We start from the raw sequence: 23,743 nt of genomic DNA, 5'->3' as shown, positions 1-23,743 counted from the left end.
GCAGTCCACGGGACTCTCAAGAGTCTTCTCCAACACCATAATTCAAAAGCATCAATTTTTCAGTGATCAGCCTTCTTTATGGTTCAGCTCTCACTTCCATAGTCAGTAGATCAGTAGAAATTCCCAAAAATGACTAGGAAAAATGTTCCTACTGTGATTATTACTCCCCCCTCTCCATCATTCTTTTTACTGGCATTGCCTTTTTCTGTGAAGCAATCACTGTTTGGAGTTTTATTCGGCATCTTTTTGCCACGTCTGACCTTCACACATGCCACGACTATTGTCTCAAAGCCAAGTCATACTGAAGCTAATAACACGCAAGATCAAGCTATGATAAAAGGGTCTTTTAAAGTTCTCTTTAAACCCATGAGAGCTTTCCTTATATAACTGAAACAACTTTGACAGCACTGGAGTCCCAGGACATTAAGAAGATAAGACATATTTACGCAGTATTAAAATAAAAAGAGAGAAAATATTTTTGAAGCAACATAGCACTTAAAGTTCAAGTCATATTAACTGTACTTTTTATTCAAAGCAGGAAGTAAACTTACTATTTAGGATTGATGTAATGTTAAGATGATAGGCATTGTAGAGAAGTAATAATTCCTGCCCTAAGGTCTAATAATATTCATGAGATAGAAAGTAGCAAAAAAGGGGATACTTGGCCATAGATTTATAATTAGAAGTAGAGACAGGATTGTGAAGAGTGACATGGGAATGGAGGAGGTAAAATAAATACACTTCAGAAAAGACTTTTGACTATGGAGGAGGAACTTGGATGAAACTACATTCTCCAGCAGTGACAGAAATATTATAAGCTTAAATTTCATTGCTCTGTTTCAGACATCAGCAAGACACCTAGGAATGTTATGCTGGGATGACAGTGAGGAGGAGAGCAGGGATGGGAGAGGAGACAGGACATGACAGAAAACTAGACATCAGCAAGTAGCAGCAAAACACATGAGAGTGAATCAACAATTTTGAGAGCCGTGACAGATGAATGAAGGGGGTAAGGACTGTGGCACATATGAAAATAAGGAAAGATGATGTGGTGGATCAACTGAAGCGTAGAATAAAGAAATCAGCTTTTGGCATATCACACATGCCAAAAACGTTGTAGTTTTTAGTGCATTTCCAGAATGGCTGCACTATTTATATTAGGCCGAGAGTTTGAAATCAGGGGTGAGGAGTTCTAATCCTCTTTTTGTCTTCGAGTAGGAACTACTGAATATCTGAGCTGGCCCTAGTAGTTTATCACTTTAAAGAATTAAGAATTTGGAACTCATGGGCAAAGCTCTACTAAGTATAAAAAACAGTTTTGCACCTGTATTTTTTGTTCAACAACAAAAAAGAAAAATGCCGAAGAAAGATGAAAGAATATTTTAAATCTATCCCTTGAGCACCATGCATACTTTAAATCGTACTATCCTCTGTCAAGTGATATCAATGCAGTAAAAAACTTAGTAGAATTCAAAGGTTAGATACTTTGTACAGATAGTGAAATTCTCTAAGGATAAATCAAAGGGGATATAAGTCATCATGCTCACATTCATGACCTAGAAAGAAAAACTAGGTATGCTTTTCTTAACTATCCTGCTGCAACTAGAGTGGTTTGGGGATGCTACAGTAGAGTAACATCTGGGTATCTAACTACGTTTTGGCTTTTGTCTCTTTTTGTCTCTGAAAATCTTCCAGCTAAAAAATGTATTTATACAGGAAATAACATTGTTTTGACGCAGATATATTTTATCTGTGTTAAGTTCCAGGAAAGAATTTGACCTCCATTCTCATTGTAAAAGCACAATAGAAATATTGATTAACAGACATTTCCAGAGTTCTGTTGCATATATGCACTTTTAGAATCTATTCATCACCCATTCATTACTACAATATGAAAAATGACCCAGACAATTATTTTTCAAAGTTATAATATGGGTGCATTTTTCCTGTAAAAGAATGATTCCCCCTTATGAATTCATGAATCATGGCTTGTGCCCTATATACCACCCTATGGTTTTTCCTGCATCCAAGATCTATTAAATTACTTGAAAAGAAAAGGAACGACTTGCTATTATTGGGGTTGGTAGTGTATATGCCATTGTTTTATGAAGCTCTTAAATCCCAACATCTCTTCCTGTGATCTTTACTTGTCCAGCTCTACCACTTTCAGCTGTCCCTCAACAACTCTTGCTCTAATAGTATGACCTACCTTCCTTCCTTCCTCCTTCTCCTTTCCCCTGGAACTGCTTTTAAAGAAAACTTTCTTTACCTGCTTACTCTCCGTTCTCTGTTGCCTCCCTTGGAAGTGAGCTCCTATGATTAAGGACCAACTGAGCAATCCATGCTGTTACATGCCTAGTTTGATCCTATATAATATGATGGGGAGGGTGGGGAGAAGCTGTGCAGGGGGAATTAGGAGGAAAGGTGGGATTAAAAAACTAATAAATTTTAAAAAGTGCCCAGCCTAAATAGCTTCCTGTTCATATTCCTGGGTGAAAAGTGCTCAGCTGCCTACAACTTACAGAATTAGCCTTCCATATCAATATTTCATTCCTGCAGTCTCTTTGGACAACTTGGCCAAGTTATAAATGGCAAGAAATGACACTATTTGAAAATCCTATTAAACATCTCGAGAAACAAAACATCAAACCAATGTAGTCTTGACTGGATTGTATAACTGCAAAATTGGGAGTCTGCTGCAGTGTAGTATGTAGAACAATGATCTAAGAGTATTTTTCTTATTGAAGAAGATGCTATGAAACGTTTTGTCCAAAACGAGGTTTTGCAGCCCATTGTAAATCATAACAGTATTATTCATGAGCTTGCATTCCATCAAGTTGTAGATCTATGGAAACTGTCAAGTGATAGAAGAAAGAAAAATGTATAGACAACAGACGGTGAAGTTAATAAATTGTTCTAGTGGAATACATTTGTCTTCCTTAGAAATAGCCTTTAGAGGCTATATATAGGTAACTTTTTGGTATAAGGACACTGGCAGAGAAAAGTGCAAGAGAATCTCATCCGTCTTCTCTTTTTCAGCAATTTCTTTGAAGTTTCTGACAACAGGTGAGTCTTTTTTTTTAATATGGTACTTATGACTCTTGCTGTTATTTATTTGACCACTGTTGAAACTGCAAACACTCATAACATTGCGTGTGGAGGAGAATCCATGTGTAATTCTCATGAGATAAACTTCTGTTCCATCTGATGCTGCACTCTTAATTCTGCAGAGAAATTATGGAAGCGTCTCAACTTAAGAGGAATGGGGAGGAACTACCCACATGGAGAAGCATCGTAGATATTTTCCATTCCCAAGCTCTTTGAGAAACTCCCAAGAGCTCATGGGGAATGTGCATGTTCCAACATATCTTGCAGGATCCATAATGTATTCCCTGTTTTTTTGTTTTCAAAAAACTAGTTCTTAAGGAACTCTGACCTGGTTTAGATTAATAAATAATTAGAATATAAGAAAGTAATAATAAGTTCTATTATTGAGCAAATGCAGCTAAATGTAATAAATAAATGTTGTATCTCGTTATGGAGAAGACTGACGTGTTTCCAACTTTGTATACTCCACAGGTGGTGAAAAGGAAAACAGCCAGGAGTTATAGTCAAAAAGCACATGCATTTCATGTGCATGAACAATGAAGCACTATGTTCTAAGAAATGTTGAAGTACAAAGGGTGAATTCATTATTCTGAGAAATGAGAGACTAGAGCAGTAATCCTATGGCAAGATCTGCTGGGCTGAGCAGCTTAATATGCAACCGATCTTTGGCTCAGCTGGCTGATTCCCAGGTTGGCCAGTGTTAAGTCTGGCTCAGCAGAAGATATGCTGGCATAATGTGCTCATTCCAGCCTCAGTTGACTGAACCAAAGCTGGTGTAAGTACCTAAAAAGTGGTGTTCTGCAGATGGAACCAGAGGGGGAGGGGAACCTAGGCTGGATCCTAGGCCCATTCAGTTCCATCATGTGACCTGGCAAGCTGGCACTGAACACTATTTTAAAGGCTTGTTTTTCCTCTGCCAGACTTGAGCAGCTGCTGCTGCCTTGCTACTGAGCCGGGTTTGGATCTGGTGTAACTTACCAGCTGAACTTACCCTGGCGTGCTTTACATCAGCTCTGTGTGCAAAGGATTACTCACTATGCAAATAGCTGTAACTTTTCACAGAGGTTTGCCAAATCTCTTAAGATATGCAGAACTGGTTTTAGATGGAACAGCTAGCAAAGACTACCCTTAAAAAATGTAAAGGATCCTACTTGTGAATTATGATTTTAAACTCCCCAGATGTTTTAGAAGCTGCATCTGTCATCTTCACTTATGGGTTTATTAGATGTCTGTAGGTAAAAAAGCATAAGGGAGGCTCTGAAGGTCTGTGCACAGAGCTGTTAATAAGAGTGCATGCTTTACAGTGCATGATAATTGGTAGTTTGGGGTCAAGCTAGCAGTCATGAGAGAATTGTTGCCACTGTTAAGGGTACACATCTTATAGGTTTGAGTAATTTTATGTATTTATTATAGAAGCTGTATTGTGTGCCATATTATTGCCCTGACAGCCAGTACTATAATTTAGAGACCTGAAAAAGCAGAGCATTTGCATATCATCTGACCAAGCAAGCATTCATTTCTACAATAGATGTTAATAATATTTAACATGGCAGGAAACCTGGATAATATTCAAAGATGTAGATTTATTTGGTAAAAGCACCATTGTTTCATGTTCTGAATTTTTAAACTACAATGTCTTCTAAAATTTAAAAAGCAAACCTGTGCTCAGTTTTGTAGGGAACTCCTGCAGACTTTAGCCAAAAAGCAAAACGGATAAGTCTTCAATCTTGTAGTCATACCTTGGTTCTCGAATGGAATCTGTTCCAGAAGTCCATTAGACTTCTGAAAACATTTGAAAACCAAGGTGCGGCTTCCGATTGGCTGCAGGAGCTTCCTGCACTCAATCAGAAGCCACATCGGACATTCGGGTTCCAAAGAACATTCACAAACGTTGGGAGCTAAAACGTTCGAGTCACAAGGCATTCGTGAACCAAGGTACGACTGTATATGCATAGAATTAAGCCCCACAAAACAAATTGGGACTTGACTCTGAGGAATCATAAACCAGGACTGCACTCTTTTGAGTGTGAAATTTTCTAGTCCAAATTTCATCTCGGTCATAACTTATACAGTGGCCATAGGTAAGGCACCATTTTCTCAGCCTTGGCTGTTACCACTGCAATATAGGTATGATACTGCCCTAACCTTAAAGGGTTGCTATAAGTATTACTGAGACAGTGACTTCATTCAGATGCAACAGTAAACTATGATTTAGCATTATATGAATGAACCTCAGGGTCATGCATTTCTCCTCTTCCCTGCTGTTGCCACAAGATTGCAGGCATTCCCTCTCAGTTTATCAACAGGCAATTTTGAACATTATCATAAACTATGGTTTACTGTGACAGTAATAAGCAGCTGCAAGCCTTGGGTTCATGCACTTTGTTTCTTGCTCTTCTAGCATAGCTGTAATAAGAGATCAGAGGCTTTAGCATCTGTTTTTATATGTATAGAAACTGCACTTTAACATTCATCTACCCCCAGGGAACTGTAGTTAATGTAAGCCACGGTTATTTCATCCAAGTTCCAGGATCTTCAGACTTTCTTATGCATACTGGCAGAAAAGCTTTGGAAGTCTGTTACATAATTTTTATATGCACTTTAAAGAAGTAGTAGGTGAAAGAAATATAATGCAGAGAACACCAACACTATTCATTTTAATAAGGTAAAGAGCACATACCTGGGTACACTGCCTGTCAAGCTTCTTTCACTTGAAGATGTCGAAGTAGGTCTCTCTTCTATTTTTACATTTACAGTTTCTTTTGCTTTACTCTGTGGTGCTGCCTTTCCATCTCCTGTCTTCTTTTTTTCACTGTCGCTGTCGTCACTGCCTTCTCCCAATATGTCATCAACCTGCCAAACGATCAAGCATTAGTAATGACACAACAGTTTAGCAGAACAATTGCACAATGACTGCATATCCGTATCAATGACTTTCTGATGCATCTTTTAAAATTCCAAGCTTCTCAGAGCAGCATAAGGCAGTACATAAATTAATGCAACAGTCAAATGAGAATAGAATACTGAGCAATTACATCTGTGAAAAAAGAGTATCTGCATTTTAATTTAATGTTTTAAATTGGATAAAACTGAATCAAATCAAATCAAATCACCTTTGCCCCAATACTAGGTATGGAAAGCAAGCTACAGGAGAAGTTTCAATAGGCACATGTTCTTGTTGATGTGTGGGGCATCAATAAATAATGATTGACTACTTCCAAATCATAGTTGTTTAAAATTAATAGAAAACTCTTGAAAAAGGAAGAGTATATGACGGGATAGAGTGAGAGAGAATTATACCCCCTATATAGAGACCTATATATATAGAGAGAGAGAGAGAACCAGAAAATACATGTAGTGAGAGATGAGTCTGAAAAAACTCTTTAAAAGTTTTATCCACAACTTCTAAAGCATCCTTTTCTTTCAGGTTGTAGGAATGCTTTAATCAAAGACAGAAAAACTTCAAAGCACCATATTTTTTGGATTGACAGAGCAAACTAGCACAGCAAGTAGGAGGTATTTGTCTAAACTGGTATCCCATTGATGCTGCAATCATAATTATACGTACTATGAAGTTACCTCCTCTGACTTCAGTAAAATTTCAGAATAAATGTGCTTACGATTGGACTACTGAGACAAAAAAGCCTGTGTTCACATTCTAGAGCTTGATATGACTGATACTCTATTATGGATTAACATCTAAGGCCTATTTTCTAATGTAAGTAATAAAAGTATCCAAAGCTGAAGGAACAGGGATATAATAATACATGTTTGGAGAGAAATGTTTGCAATAAATTGTAATTCCATGTTGTACATATAGGCAATGGCGAAAAACATTATTTGTTGCTATGCTTAAATTCACTGGAGATCATACTGAGGAAAAGAAAAGTGTGGAATTATGTAATGAGATCTAAGAAATTTTCTGTTAACCCTAAATGAAAAGCAGCTACTATGATTCCTAACAAAAAAATGTTTTATTAGATTACAACATACAACATTGTACACACATAAAATACAATACATCCAAAGTAATATCCCAGAAACCAAATAAGTAGTTATCCCACACAACCATTTGTGTAGACAAGAATGTAGTTTATATTAACCAAAAAGTATTATATGTATCATTTTAGTCACGTAGATAAAAAAGCTGTACTGCTCAGTTCTAAAAGAGTCTTTATCCTTTAAACCTAGTGCCAATTTTATTTTGTTAGACAATTTCCCCACAAGTGCTTAATAATAATAATAATAATAATAATAATAATAATAATAATAATAATTTATTTATACCCCACCCATCTGGCTGAGTTTCCCCAGCCACTTTTTCCCCAGACAAACTTTACTATTATTTATTAAATTTGTGTATCGCCACAGGTCTCAGGGAGGTTCAAAGAAGCATTCTTCAAATTCTTGCTGCATCTTGTTATTACAAACCTGGCCACAAGTAAAAGAGAACTTATTAAAGCTTCAAACCAGGCATACGCAAACTCTGGCCCTCCAGATGTTTGGGACCACAATTCCCATCAGTGGCGTAGCGTGGGTTGTCAGCACCCGGGGCAAGGCAAGTAATTTGCGCCCCCTAACCTGTGGATTTGCGCCCCCTAACCCGTGGATTTGCGCCCCCTAACCCGCGGATTTGCGCCCCCAAACCCTAACCCCCAGATGTTGCGCCCGGTGCGACCGGTCCCCCCTGCACCCCCCACGCTACGCCACTGATTCCCATCATCCCTAGCTAACAGAACCAGTTGTCAGGGATGATGGGAATTGTGGTCCCAAACATCTGGAGGGCCAGAGTTTACCTATGCCTGCTTTAAACTGTAAGTACCTCCCATGAAAAGACCAAGCAGTGCCAGCTGTGGACATTCAAAGGCATTTTGTTTGGTAATTGCTTTTATTTCAACAAATATTTTCTATCAGAACTGAGTTCCATGCCCACCATGTATGTTGATTAGAGTATAGCAATACACTGTCGATAAAGAATGTGTGGTGGAAGATAATTCATGTTGCTTGAAACTGCAAAGTTCTGTATTTTCTGCCTTTCCCTGAATAAATGCTCCTGCAGAAGTGTTTAATGTTAATGTCTGCATACCCGAGGATGGAAACCAGTTACAAGACATGCTGGCGCCCAATGTATTCCTCCAGCACTTGAAATGCAAGTACAGAAATAACTAACATCCTTGAAGCGAACTTATGTATAAATAAAAAATAATAGTGTCTTGGTTGTGCTAAATTGCACCTTACTCTTTAACATGCATTTAACCATTCTGCCATTTTAACGAGAGGGTGCGATCTGTTTTCCACATGCAGTTTAAGAATTGAGGTCCCTCCAGCACTCATGAGAACATTCCAAAGCTTACTTCAGCTACACAGGCATCTAACACAGAGACTTAAGAAGTATAGCATCCTCTCAGTCAAAGGCTTTATAATAATAGAATCTGAACAAATTTCTAGTCTATTTTGCCTTGTATTGCCTCTACTTCCAGAGCTCTCAGGCTGGCTTTTTATGTTATACCAGTAACTTTAACATAGCAGTCTCTCCACCACTACAAGGAAGACACAAAGGGGGAAAAGGCAACAAAACATCCTCTTCTCCCAAACAAAACATTGGGAGCAGACAGTCATGTCAAACAACACCTAGTGTCAAACAGATTTTTTGAAACATATTTGGGAGATGGGGGGGCAGGGCATTTCCATCAACACCCTTAAAACAACCCCCCTCACCTTTGTTAGAGTTATTCAAAGGCAAAAATTAAGCAGATGCCTACAAATGATTTTTATTTTTGAGATTTTCACTCACACTCCAAGAGCCATAACTGTCCCTGCACCACTCAATATTATAGGAAAAGGAATTGGTGCCATCCCAAAACCTGATCCCTCTAGAGTCCACATGGCACACTACTGATGTCATTGAAAGCCACCTTCCATCATTTCTGATTATTGGTTATACTGGCTGATAGGAGTTAGAGTCTAAGAATCTATGAAGGGAACCAGGTTGGTTACGCCATAGGCTCATAGGATGTGTTGGTGGCTTCAGGTGCTAACTTGACTGCTCAAAGTTATTGCCAGCTGATACTGTTCTTGGCCTCTGAGGGAGACTAAATTCCTTTGAAACATAGGGTTTTGGTAATGAGCTCTGCAGCCCTCAAGGCTGGCACCCATGAGGATGACCAAGGGAGGCTCCTGGAAGGGGCACTTGTGGTTAGGTTGCCAGGGTTCAGCTACCACTGGAGAACAGAGTGGAGTTGGCATGGCAGGACACTGGAAAGTGACTGTTCTGTTCTGTGCTATGGTCTTCTGGTGGTGGTGGAGGAACCACTGAAGCAACTGTAAACCAAAGGCAGGATGCCTAGACAAGAAGCCACGAGGCTTAGTGAATGTAACAAGGACATTAGGTCTGCTGATATTCTGGTAGTCTGGGAAGAAATGCCTGGACACAGGTTCATTAAGCTTTTTGGAGACAGGACTACCTGGACTTAGGCTGTGTCCATTACGGCCCTAGGGTATTGAATGTTCTGAGAGGGCAGGATATGGCTTTTTATTTCTTAACCAGGAAGCTATGAAATTCTAGCGTTGAAAGTGTGCTGAATGTCTTGTAGGCTTTCTAGCTCGAAGGGGACCTCAGGAGGTGGTAAACTAAAAACACCTTTCTACCTGAGGTGGAATACTTTTGTGAAGACTCTTGGTGCTGACAACAAACACGCAAAACCTGAACTGGTGATGCTACCTTAAACAGGTATGCAAACCTAACAAACTGAAATGGTGCAGCCGCTCCTGGGGGGGGGGGGACACCAGCTTGGACCCAGAAATTTATTTCAACCACTCAGTTGTCAATACACCTTTTGCGGGGTCTGGTGGTAACCCAGAAATTTATTTCAACCACTCAGTTGTCAATACACCTTTTGCGGGGTCTGGTGGTAACCCAGAAATTTATTTCAACCACTCAGTTGTCAATACACCTTTTGCGGGGTCTGGTGGTAACATGATTTCCTAAGCCTCCTGTAGGTAGACGAAGAATCTTAGAACTAGGAACACTCTTATTTTTATATAAGAGAAAGGGATGGGCAGACTAGAGATTGGGTGGAGTTACGGGCAAAAAACCATGTGCCGCTACATACTGCTGTTCCAGGATGACTAGAATCTTGAAGCACTCCTCTTCAGGAGCAGAATGCAAACATTTTGTTGCAGGTTACACTTTGATTTCCTGTGTTCTTCAGGGATGCTAAAAATCAACAAGCAGAATACGGTTTCCTTTTGATACAGAGAAAAGGATCTTGATAAGAAGAAACAATTGCATACTGTCTAGGTCTGCTTTGTAGGATACAGTGTGGGATAACTTTCAAAGCAAACTAAAACGAGGTTCCTAGAAATCTTTTTTCTTTTCCAGGCTTGTTATACTGCCATTGAACTATAATGATGACTCTAATTTGCCAGGATAGTGCATAGAAGTGTGGGTGGATGCAGAAGCCTCTGACTTTTGGTGCCTGGTTGTAATCTACTGGACAGAGACAAAAGCCAATCTTGTGTTCTGCCCAGTTGCATCTCTGACCCTGTCTCCTACCTGCATGCAGCTCCCACATTGTCCACAAGGGAATGCAGCCCTCCAGCTGAAACTTCCAACTTCCCATTTTACTATGTCTTAAGGAATGCAAATGGATAACAGGAGTCTCCAATTCAACTAATTCTAAGTTTCAGGGCACCTTAAGACTGGGACACGTTATAAGAATCAGCCAATACTCCCCAGGACAATTCTACATACATTCTGGGAAAGCATCCATGTAGGTCGCAAGTCCATTCTGCCTCCAGCAAATGGACCAGCAGGAGACCAAAACAGGCTGAAACATCCAGCACATTTGATGTGTGTGAACATAAAGACAAGTTGAGGCAGTGCTTTCGATTACTGCTATCAGAACTAATGTACCTCTGCAAAAACTTGTAAGGACGTGACCATTTGTGGGGAAATTTTTATTCAACTATTAAAGTAAACAGTGTGTGGTTCTTGGGGAGTTATTCATCTTCAGATTATAGGCTGCTAGCAGTTTCTCCATAGCAGCAGGGGATCCAGCCACTATTTATTTAAAAAATGCTTATGCAGATTGCAGCTATTCTTAGTAATTGCCTATACAGGACTTAACATTTTTACAATTCATACAGAGAATAAAAGCTGAGTAGATGGAAATAAAGAAATGACATTCTCTGGAGCAAGCAATTCTGACACACACATATGCAAAATAAAATCAGTATTATTAAGAAACTAAGGAAGAAACCTCCAATTTCCCCACTATCCTTTAGCATCCAAATACAAAAGTTTGACTTCCCCATCATAAGGCTGAAGGGATACAAAGGGCATCCTTCATAAGAACACTGCATGAACTATGGGCTGCAGGTGCCACTGAGGCTCTAGTGTATCTGCTAAGATTATAGAGAGTCCCTGGATTTCATTTCTAATTGTGTTTCAACTTCAGGAATTGCGGTGATAAGTTCTGAAGTGTGAAGCAAAAATATTATTGGGTGAAAATGTGATAAAGGGAAAAAATCTATGCATCAAGGTATTTCAAAAAATATCTCAACTTCCTCTCATTTGAGTGTATACGTTTCAGAATAAGACTTCATAATATTCAATTTTCATTTCATATCTGCTACACACATAAAAAGTGATATTTCTTGTCAGGAAAGGAAAGCAGGGCCAGATATTAAGTAACTATACAATTAAAATATTTAATATCTATTACATGTTCTGCAGTATGTTACATGTAACCAACTATATACAGATGAGCCTCAGGTAGGAAACACTGGGTATTAATTGCAACAAAACTGTGCAGTCAAATTCCCTCTGAATGAATATAAAATCTATGTTATGCTAAGAAACAGATGATATTTCCACATTCAAGTTCCAGATGAAGCATTATGATAACCCATTTTATCAGTGGAAATTAAAAATCTCATTTTTGAGCTTAACCCTCACTCTTCATCTTCCCATACCCTAGAGGCACTTGGATATCTCTACTGCACTAAAAAGTGTCATGTCAATTAATTACTCAGCAGTACACAATCAAACTCACCTCTTTATCCATACTTTCTAAATCTTCTTTACAAAGAGTGTATAGTGGCATTGTTTCAGACATACTTGGCTGGCGTTTCCGTTTAGATGGGCCAGGCTCTTCATTCTCACTTGCTGGCATCTCCTCTTCATCAAAAGGCTGTTGGTGTGGTTGAACAACTCTGAAAAAAGATTCAGAAGCTTTGTATTACATAATTGTTATGATCTGAACTGAATAGAATGTCAGGATAGATTCAGTTCGTAATACAGATCCATTTCAAAACTCATACAGTGGAAAACATTGCCCCATTCTTCATGTTGCTCAATATGGATTTCCCTTTTCCACACTTCAAAGACTTCTGAAGGCAATGTCAAAGCTTTATCAATTAGAAATGCAAAAAGAGTGAGCCACTCATGGCCCTGATTCCCGCAGTAGCACTTGTTCTCCCACGGACAAATTAGGCAAAAGTTTGGAAACCTATCTTCTTTCAAATGTAGAAACCTCGCAGTTTGAAAGCACATCAAAGTGAAAGTAGATAAATAGGTACTGCTCCGGCGGGAAGGTAAACGGTGTTTCTATGCGCTGCTCTGGTTCGCCAGAAGCAGCTTAGTCATGCTGGCCACATGACCCGGAAGCTGTATGCCGGCTCCCTCGGCCAATAAAGCAAGATGAGCGCTGCAACCCCAGAGTCATCCGCGACTGGACCGAATGGTCAGGGGTCCCTTTACCTTTACTATAGCCACCTCACTTGGGACTCTCACCCCACCAGAACACAGGCCCCAAAGAAAGCCTATGTTTTTTTGTCACTAAAAATGGATCCAATTTTTCTAAAGCATTAGACCACAACATTATGTAAAAAAGTCAAAAAGTGTTCAGCCCCACTGTAATTTGCTTTGGATAATATAAATGTGCTTAGCCAGAAGTTCTTCTTCCTTGGCGATCACTCGTAGCCGAGTAAGATTGTCTTACATAAACACAGTTTTAACAATGAGTCTGTAAGTGACTGTGGGGGCCAATTCTGGATCCACATGTCCTTCCACAGTGGGGACATTGGTTTCTGGGCGGGAGTTGATCATGCATGGTGTGGATTTGCCAAGCGTGCCTTCCTCTAAGCATGTTTCTCCCTTGCATCCTGAGTTCAAGTGTCTTCAAAGCCCATGACACCTTTGGTAAAGGCTGCCCTCCAACTGGAGCGCTTGCAGGCCAGTGATTCCCAGTTGTCAGTGTTTATACTACATTTTTTTTAGATTTGCCTTGAGACAGTCTTTAAACCTCTTTTGTTGACCACCAGCATTACGCTTTCCAATTTTAAGTTCAGAATAGAGTAGTTGCTTTGGAAGACGATCATCAGGCATCTGAACAACATGACCAGTCCAACGAAGTTGATGTTGAAGAATCATTGCTTCAACACTGGTGATCTCTGCTTCTTTCAGTACACTGAAATTAGTTCTCCTGTCTTCCCAAGTGATGTGTAAAATTTTTCAGAGACACCATTGATGGAATCTTTCGAGGAGTTGGAGATGGCGTTTATAAATGGACCATGTTTCACAAAAATATAGTAAGGTTGGTTGGTAGTACAATAGCTTTGTAAACAAGCATTTTGGTTTCCCTGCAAATTTCCTGGTCCTCAAACACTCTGCACTTCAACCGGGAGAAAGCCACACTCACAGAGCTCAGGCGATGCTGGATTTTGGCATCAATGTTGGCCCTTGTGGAAAGATATCTGCCTAGGTAGGAGAAGTGATCGACATTTTCCAACGTTACACCATTGAGCCAGAAGTAACCACAATAAGGGAGAAGGTGAAGAAGGATTCTTGTTTCCCTACTTTTATATTACAGGTGGCTAATCCTGTTGGGGGACTTGAACCCTACACACATACCTTTTCTGGTTTCTAAGGCTTCACTGAGTTTGGCAGCAGTGGCAGAAAGGTTTATTTATTTTAAGTAAATATGGAGCTGGGGTAGGCAGAATCCAGCAACCTGATTGGGATACAAAGCACCTCACTCTTTATCATTCCAGTTCATCACTTCAATTGTTCAACGAGTACTGAGAGAACATTGCCTCACCCTGCTCAGCTGATGGCAGGGATCAGCTAAGGAGGGAAGCTGTGTGTGTGTGTGTGTACCTGTGGCTACCCCAATAATGCATAGTATGCGAGGGTGTGAAGTGGCCACATACACCATTGGCATGTGCTATACACACCCCACCCCCGGACTGCCCAATGGTGAATGCAGCCAGGCGAAAAAGGTTAGCAACATCTGTGTTATACTTTTCTTTAGGAAAAATGTAGTGTCACACATGGACTCAAGAGCACCTGTTGCAAGAGGAAAACACACTTGGGATTATTCTTTCACAATCCTGTTTAAAATATTAATGCCAAACAAAACTTGAAAATGATTTATGAAATGTTATGTTCATCTACCTGAATAAGGAATGTTCCCCATGGACGGGCAGAGAGAGAGGAGGAGCTGGTGCTTGAATATACAAAGACTGGCTGGAGCTTTGAGATCCTTTCCTAATTAATTTTCCGGTGTTGGGATCATAAAGCCGAACTTCAGGACCAGGCTGACACTTGGGATGAATGGGAGTTGGGTGGAAAAGAGCAGTCTGGAAAGCACTGTGTATATCTGGAAACATGGCAGGACTGTACTCTCTGTTAGATGAAATGTTTAAAAGACTTAAGTTAGCAGTCAACATTCCTCATATACATACACAAATACATACATATACAGTGGTGCCCCGCAAGACGAACGCCTCGCAAGACGGAAAACCCGCTAGACGAAAGGGTTTTCCGTTTTGGAGGCGCTTCGCAAAACGAATTTCCCTATGGGCTTCCTTCGCAAGACGAAAGCCCATAGGGAAATCTCCGGGGACAGCGGGGAAGCGCAGCGCGTCTTCCCCACTGTCCTTGGACCTCCTCCGAAGGCTGGCGGTGAGGCGGAGAGACCTCCTCCCGCCGCCAGACTTCGGAAGGCTCCTCCGAGGCTGGCGGTGGGGCGGAGAGACCTTCTCCCCGCGCCAGCCTTGGGATGGCTGCTCCGAAGGCTGGCGGGGGGGAGGAGAGACCTTCTCCCCGCGCCGGCCTTCGGATGGCTGTCCTGAAGACTTGCGGTGGGAGGAGGGTTTTCCTTCCCACCGCCAACTTTCAGAATGCTGTTCTGAATGTTGGCGGTGGGGAGGAAAAACCCTCCTCCCACCGCAAGCCCCGGGAACAGAGGAGAAGCGCTGCGCGCCTTCCCCTCTGTTCCCGTACCTGTCCTGAAGGCTTGCGGTGGGGAGAAAAGCCCTTCTCCGCACCGCCAGCCTGGCAAGCGGTCTCCATAGGAATGCATTAATTGATTTTCAATGCATTCCTATGGGAAACCGTGCTTCGCAAGACGAAAAACTCGCAAGAAGAAAAAACTTGCAGAACGAATTAATTTCGTCTTGCGAGGCACCACTGTATGTGTATATAAAAATAAGCGCACACACATCTTCTCTCCTGGCTGTTTTAGTCCATCACTGTCCCACCTGCCCTACACCTGATGTCATACAGGGGCAGGTAGGGGGCATATGTCAAATGTGGGGCAAGTAAGTGCAGGGCTTGGCTGAAATGTGCTTTGCAAGTGCTGCTAATTTGCAAGGCCTGCAAATCCCCTTGCACAGTGCTTCCCAAGCATCCAACAACTAGCACAGCATTGTGCCCAGAACTTCCAAGTGTTAACACAGGGCTTGAAAAGTTTGCTCAGACGTGTGTACAGCATTTCCCAGTGTCTGACAATCAACTGGCCGTTGCACATTTGGAAAGCACTGTGAAAAGGGCTGAGAAAGCCCTTTGAACTCTCTTTTCCCACTCCAGCAGGCTAACTTGTTGACATATGTCGATCATCTAGTGCCATGATGATGCCAGATAATTGACAGGTGGGTGGTCCTGCCCACTTGCCAAAGTTGGCCCACAGTATACATAGTGGGTTTGAACTTTCAACCATAGATCAGCAACATTTTTGGAAAACAGAAAAACAGAAAAGTAAAAAAAATGTAGAAAAGGAAATTCATCAGCGATGTAAACACTGGCAAAAAACTTCTTGATTTGTGTCAGAAAACTTCTAGGTATTCCACCATTAGGTCATTAAAAAATAAATAAAGTGAGGGTCCTTATCCAAAATTCGCAAAAAGAAAAGCACCATTTCTTAATGTATTTAAGTTTTAGAACACATAGCCTGGCTACATAAAGCTAAATTAGGGATGGGGAACCTTAAAAGAGGTTTTATGCAGCCCCCACAAGTATCTCTATCTGGTCTTTGGGACTCTCCCTAGGCTGCACCTGCTCCTCAGGACCCACTCCCTACTGGCCCAGCTCCACACCCTCCTTGATTGTTAGCATCAGGTTGAAATATATCCCTGAACTCTGACAATGCCTCATTCTTTCCTGGAGCATAGAGAGGGGTGTATGAACATCAAGCCCACTTTACAAAGGTAAAAATTACATTAACTGCTCAGTCCACTTTTGCCTTTGGCTCTACCCAGAACTGGCAATGTGGCCCCCAGAAATTTGCCTAGAAAGTAATGTGGCCCTCGGACTGAAAACGGGATCCAGCCCTGTGCCAAACTATGGCTTAGTGCAGTGATGGAAACCCTAATTTAGACCGAACTACACAGACCCCTTCTACATTGATACAAAGAACTATACATTAAAAATGTTCTCATTATCTCTAAAGATTTCCACATTCATAGCTCAGCTGTGAAACAGCAATTATTTCCACAAGAATTCAGTCTTGTGGAGCAGATTTTATTAGAGCGCACCAAACAAAACCTGTTATTTACATTAAATAACATCAAAGCAATATTTCCAACTATAGAAAACATGCACACATATCCATCCTATTGAGACTATGGAGCTGGTCTGAAGTATCCTTACTCCACCTAGTAAAACCCAGCTTGATATTGGCCGAAGAAAAGCCTTGCCCATTCATGGAAACAACACATGTCTGGCAGCATTAATTATGCAATGGCACTCTTTAATCCATACAGCTTATGAATGTTTATGCACATATAAGAGGGGTTATTACTCAGGAAGTGTTCATAGGAATGGAGCACTAGCTCTACCTATTGGTTCTGGGTAGTTTTCATATGCTAATGAATGAAAACAAGATTAAAACAAAATGCTCCTAAAGTTTGTGGTGCTCTTGGATCTAGGCTCAGACCTGGCTGTTCAAGCTGTGGCCAGGAATGCCTATGCAAAATTAAGATGGACGCACCATCTGTGCCCCTTTCTGGAACCTTCTTGTCTTGCTATGGTGATCTATGCCTTAAGTCACTTCATCTCGATTATTCCACATGCTCTATGGAGCTGCCTTTGAAGACCAGGTGATTTAGGCTTCTTACATGTGGCTCATGTTAACCTCTTTTTGTACCAACTGCATTGTCAGCTTATTTATTTCCAGGGACAATTCAAAGTGCAGGTTTTGACCTGTTAAGTTTTAAACAAATGGCTTGGGTTAAGGTTATCCGAAGGACCACCTTTCTCTGTACTGTAAAACCCTGTTTAATTGGGATCTCTTTCAGCTATTTGTAAGAATGGATATTAACCTTGAACCCCATAAGATTTTAAACTCAAGTGTATTATTTAAATAATAAAACATTACTTTTTACCTTTGTGTTTTAAGGTAATCATCCTTCAAAGGAAACAGTTGTTCTTCTACTTTGTCCCAACGCTCCAAGCAGCTCCATAACCAGTCTGGATTTACAATATGGAGATTTTTATAATTCTCAGCTTGCCGTACTTTTTCTGTGCCTATTTAAAACAGCCAAACATTAGCATAGGTGACAGAAAGGCTTTTCAATAAATCAGCACTGAGAACAGTTTACAGGGATTAGGAGCTGAATTCAGCGGGATTTAAGAACACAGCTTGGATGCTTTTAACATTCTCCCCATGCATTTAAAGCAGTCTGTAACATGGCAATGACTACAATTGTAAGGTCTTATTTGTTTTCACAAAATCAGGATCCAGATGCAAAGGTAAGATATTTTTTTGTGTGCAACAGAGGCATATAGCATTATAGTTTTGCTGACAGGCCTAGCCAACTGTTCAGATAAACAACGTACGCATTTCTAGATACCAACAGAGGAAAGAAACACAACCTGGGCTAAAGGAGGAATGAAGAAGAAGAAGAGGAGTTTGTATTTGATTCCCCACTTTATCACTACCCTAAAGTCTCAAAGCGGCTAACATTCTCCTTTCCCTTCCTCCCCCACAACAAACACTCTGTGAGGTGAGTGGGGCTGAGAGACTTCAAAGGAGTGTGACTAGCCCAAGGTCACCCAGCAGCTGCACGTGGAGGAGCGGAGACGCGAACCCGGTTCACCAGATTACGAGTCTACCACTCTTAACCACTACACCACACTGGCTCTCAAAGTGTATGAATGTTCTTCAAAATAACTGAATCCTGATGGTTTCTTAAAATATTCATGCACAGAAATATCTGAACAGCAGTATTAGAAGCTTGCTACATCGCTAGACGCTTTGTATGAACACCTATTTACACAGAGCCCTAGTTCAAACCCATGTTTTAGATTTACTCATACTTACCAGCTCTTGCTGCAATAAGGTGTGTTGGCTTATTGGGGTCATCTTCATTCAATACTAGGTTTTTTGCAATCTTAGCTCCAAGTGCAGTAGCATGATAATGCTCCCGTGTTTTTTCTATGGGATAATTGGTTGGGTATAATCCACTAAATAATATGGTAACATCTGACAACACTTTTCGTTTCAGTTCTGGCACTATTTTTCTTATATCTGGAATTTCGTCTGTTTCTTTTCTCACATATTTATCATACTTTGAGTAATAGTCCGTGTGCACCCGAACAAGAATCTCTTCAAGATATATTAAATGGTCATCACTGTCTGTATCGTCATCTTCCTCTTCCTCCATGCTTTGATCTAAAGATTCTCCCACAGTTATCCCAGATTGCTCACTATTTTGAGATTCTGTCTCTGCCTCTTTCTTGTCTATGCAACCATTTCCTAGACTACAAAGGCTGTCTTGTTCACTCTCTTCATGTGCTTCCAGATCAAATGCCTTGGGTTGTGGATTTATGCTCGGTGAGGATACAGAGTCAGCAGAATGGTTCAGCTGTCCGTCCTTTTCTACATTCGTATCAGTTCCCACCAGAGGCATTGCACTTTCCTCTAGTGCAGGTTGTTTTGATTTTCTCCAGCTTCTCTTTCCTTCATTTTCACTATCTGTAGCAGAAGAGGAGGAGGATTTCCTAGCATCCAACCCACTGTCACTTTCACTATCACTCGACAATTCAAAGTCCAAATAATTTGTACTCTTGTTTTGAATCTGCTGTTTGCCTACAACTGTCCTATTATCATCATCTGAAGACACATGAGATTCCTTGGCACTCATCACATCATTAGTAACATCCACTCCATGTTTAGAATCACTTAAGGAGTCTCTAACTTTATCATTGCAATTCAAATTCCAGGATGGAGTCTCACTGCCGACAGAGTTATTGCCATTTACTTCATTTGCAGATTTTTGAATGCCATTGCTTTGTTCGTCTGCATTTCCAACATTCTTTGCTTCTTCGGAGTCTTCCGTTGCTGTTGCTGGGTCCGATGCCTCCGTTACTTTTGAAGAATGATTTGCTAAATTAAGAGATATGTATGCATATTAAAATGAATCCGTCTTTGAAGCCAAAATGCTTAGTAACAAATATACAAAAGACCTAACAGCTAAAGACACTTAATCCAATTATGCTTATCTTTATTTAAACCAGAAGCCTGGGGTTGTGGTGGTGGTGGAAATAATAGATGGTTCCACTTACATTTTTTAGGTCAACAAATAACTAGGCTCAAAACCTTACATATGTAGCATGGAGATTCAATTGTTTCAGAGGATGAAAAAAAGGTTGAACATCCTATTACAACATAGCACTCAAACACAGCTTGACGTACCAGGAAACAGGGCACAACATGTGTCCCACCTTTGGCACCCTGTGCCTGGGTAACCCTGCCCACCACCACCCTGGCATCCACTTTCACCATGCAAAAGTGAAGCAGGGCTAGCTTGGGTCTGACACACAGGGTGGCAGCAGCAGGGTGGGTGTGTTCTGTCATTGCGTAGTTCCTCTTAACACGGTAATGCATGGAGGAGGATTACAAGCTTACAATAGCACAAGAATGGGGAGATGGGAGGTCCCTTTACACAAGCAACAAATAAAAAGGTAAAGGTAAAGGTACCCCTGCCCGTACGGGCCAGTCTTGCCAGACTCTAGGGTTGTGCGCCCATCTCACTCTAGAGGCTGGGGGCCAGCGCTGTCCGCAGACACTTCTGGGTCACGTGGCCAGCGTGACGAAGCTGCATCTGGCGAGCCAGCGCAGCACACGGAACGCCGTTTACCTTCCCGCTGGTAAGCGGTCCCCATTTATCTACTTGCACCTGGAGGTGCTTTCAAACTGCTAGGTTGGCAGGCGCTGGGACCGAACGACAGGAGCGCACCCTGCCGCGGGGATTCGAACCGCCGACCATGCGATCGGCAAATCCTAGGCGCTGAGGTTTTACCTACAGCGCCACCCACGTCCCTATAAGCAACAAATAACAAGCCATTAATAGAGAAGTAAGGACACTTGTCTTTTCAGACTTACTGATACTCTGCCTCAGGATTCCAGGCACAATATGCACGGCTGCAACTGAGGCCATAAGCTGCAATATTTTTAATGGGGCGGGGGGTCAGTAAAGTTTTGAAATGAAGACAACTGACTTAAAATAGATCTGATACAGCATGTCTGGCTTTAAAAGCACATTTACTAAATATAAAGAGGAAAACAAAGGTACCAAAAAGGTTAATGTTCTAATTTTAGCACACCCAAATAACTACACATGGATGTGCTATTTTCTACTAAGCTACTTCAATGGAGCTTAACTTCCACTAAAGGCACCTTTAATTTCACTGTCACCATCTGAAAACATGCTTACACTACTGGTTAGTTTTTGTGTAGGCTGAGGAGACTGATTTGGAACTCTTCTGAGTCACATTCATTTTCACTAAAGGAAGGTTCTAATAACAACTAGCCTGCGGGCAATTTATCACACTTTATACTCTTCATGGTTGTGCTTGTGACTGAGGGGTAAAACAGACATGACATTTAAAAAGTCTGTGTTTTTTGTTTTTGCCGTCCTTTAAAATAGCAGCTATGGGGTAGAGGGATTCATATGGGACAATAGGGTTGAAGACCTTCCAGGGCTCATTTTTCCCAACAAAAATCTCTCCCTGCCCACAGGTCAGGTAATACTGCAGTCAATGACAGCTTCAGCGACAAAAATGGTTGCTTGGAGTATGCTGATATTTTATGGGAAAACAGCACAGCAAGAGAAAGATTTTAAACCCTGCCCTACCCTAGGAGCTGCTATTTTTTAAAATGGTGCAGGGGACGGACCCATAAGAGTCATGCTTAATATAATATCTAGTTTGCTCTTCCAAACTATTTTTAACTGCCCAGTTTGACTTGTACTGCATCAAATTGTTAAGTTTTATGGAATACAAGCAATTTTAGTAATGGAACATTTTTCCCATGGAAAAAGATGATACAGTATAGTATCGTCTTCACAGGAGGCAAGCAAGAGGGGCCCTAACCCTGTGTTAAATAATGCTGTGCTCCAATTAAAGGATGTATCTTTGGAGAATGCAACTCGTGATTTTAAATTTGATTTCAACTTGAGGCAACTTGGTCTACTGAGATTCCCCCAAATGCTGTGTAACAGTGCAACAAATTCTATAGACCCAGCAGATCTGCCTGAGAAGTAGTATAAATACAACGAATAAAGGTGGTCCACTATTCTGGTAAAAGGTAAAGGTAAAGGACCCCTGACAGTTAAGTCCAGTCGTGAACTATTCTGGTAGTCAAACTGAAAAGGAATCTAAATCTGAAATCCTCACTTCTATTGGTTTTGAAAAACTGTTTTAAGATTAGTTAATGAATTGTTTAAAAATACCATGTTATATTTACCTTGCAAATGAAGAGGAAACATAAACACACATTAAAACAGTTACCTGTTTTTCTCATTTGAACTTCCCTTGATCCAGGCGGTGCATTAATATCGCCTATGCCCTGAAAGTATACGTATTTCTTCACAGTTATCAAATTAGGTGCATATTTCCAGACATCCTCTCTGTCATCAATAATACAAACCATGGAATCACCACAAGGAAATAAGTTTCTAGAAACAGGAGAAAGATTAAGGGAAATGAACTGATTAGATAACTCTTTAAGTGATTCATATTAAGGCATATCTACTCAATAAAGATATAAAATAGGAAGACATTCTAAATTCACATGTTGATTACAGTCCTTTACATTATCAGTTTGTTTTCTTAAAGCAACTACGATTTCATCTGTATCATCACAATGATTAATATTTATCAGTTTTGCTTAAAACTATCCAGAAGCTGACCAAAGAAAACAAACCATGATATTGAATTGACATAGATACATATAAATATATATACACATACACAAGTCCTTCACCTTTAAATGCATAGAAAATAAAAATCAGATCCACCAAGAATGGTTTTTTTTTTTATAATCAGCTGTTACGAAGATGGGCAGTAGAAAGCATCACCTGTAACTCTGCCACCTGGAAAACAATTCAATCAATCACTGCTTTCAACTAAGCTATATTATGTGATTAACAAAGTAGTGTCAGGTACCACCTAGTGGTACGATTGAGGCTGTTCTCCTGGACAAAACGATAGAATTGGCTTATTATCCCAATAAATTTAGCTTTAACTTTGAATGCCATTCGAATTTTCAAGTTGGGGTGCAGCTGTTTATGATAGAAATGTTGGATATGTAATGGGAGCGCAAAACTTCCTTCTTATAAAGAAATCAAAATACTATGACTCAGCTTCTTTGGATGGTAAAGGTAACAGTTTCATACTCAAAGCTTTGATATGTGCAGTACATATAGAAACAGCATAACATTCAATCAGGTTGCTTAAGAGGTTTAAAATAGACCTATTACCCATGAAAATCTGTTTCTATCGATTTGTCTGGCAGGTCAGAGATCCTGCTACACTGATGTATCCAATACAGCTCTGTCCAACTAGGACACAAGTCCTACTTAGTTGCATAGTTTTCTTAGGGCCTGTAATAAATCACCGTATTTTTCGCTCTATAAGACGCACCAGACCACAAGACGCACCTAGTTTTTGGAGGAGGACAACAAGAAATAAAATATTTTGAATCTCAGAAGCCAGAACAGCAAGAGGGATCACTGCGCAGTGAAAGCAGCAATCCCTCTTGCTGTTCTGGCTTCTGGGATAGCTGCACAGCCTGCATTCGCTCCATAAGACACACACACATTTCCCCTTACTTTTTAGGAGGGAAAAAGTGAGTCTTATAGAGCAAAAAATACGGTACTCCCCACTTTCAGCTCTACACAGAGAGACTGAAGGAAGCATTGGGTTCATGCGTTTCTGCCCAATCCGCTTGCCAAATGTAGAAGATAATGTCTGCGACCAAAGGTGCTGAGAACCAAAGATGCTGAGCCTATTTGAATGCAGCTCTCTGTTTTTCTAGATACTGAATATACTAAACAAAAAAGCCTTATA

The 23,743-nt window shown here is 40.6% G+C and overlaps 1 protein-coding gene across 1 annotated transcript in view; it reads right to left on the bottom strand.

The window, feature by feature from the left end:
• CTDP1 (CTD phosphatase subunit 1) overlaps window positions 1-23,743 on the bottom strand; it is a 48,360-nt gene that overhangs the window by 9,071 nt on the left and 15,546 nt on the right. The window contains exons 7-12 of the mRNA XM_083746899.1: window positions 22,184-22,350; window positions 18,714-19,778; window positions 17,776-17,917; window positions 14,567-14,797; window positions 12,165-12,324; window positions 5,789-5,961 (exon numbers count right to left, since the gene is read on the bottom strand). Of these exons, the coding sequence (XP_083603025.1) occupies window positions 5,789-5,961; window positions 12,165-12,324; window positions 14,567-14,797; window positions 17,776-17,917; window positions 18,714-19,778; window positions 22,184-22,350 (1,938 nt within the window). The remainder of the gene's footprint in view (window positions 1-5,788; window positions 5,962-12,164; window positions 12,325-14,566; window positions 14,798-17,775; window positions 17,918-18,713; window positions 19,779-22,183; window positions 22,351-23,743) is intronic.

Source organism: Podarcis gaigeae, assembly GCF_964106915.1.
Source record: "Podarcis gaigeae genome assembly, chromosome: 7".
Classification (NCBI taxonomy): domain Eukaryota; kingdom Metazoa; phylum Chordata; class Lepidosauria; order Squamata; family Lacertidae; genus Podarcis; species Podarcis gaigeae.
This window is presented reverse-complemented; position numbering and strand designations above follow the sequence as displayed.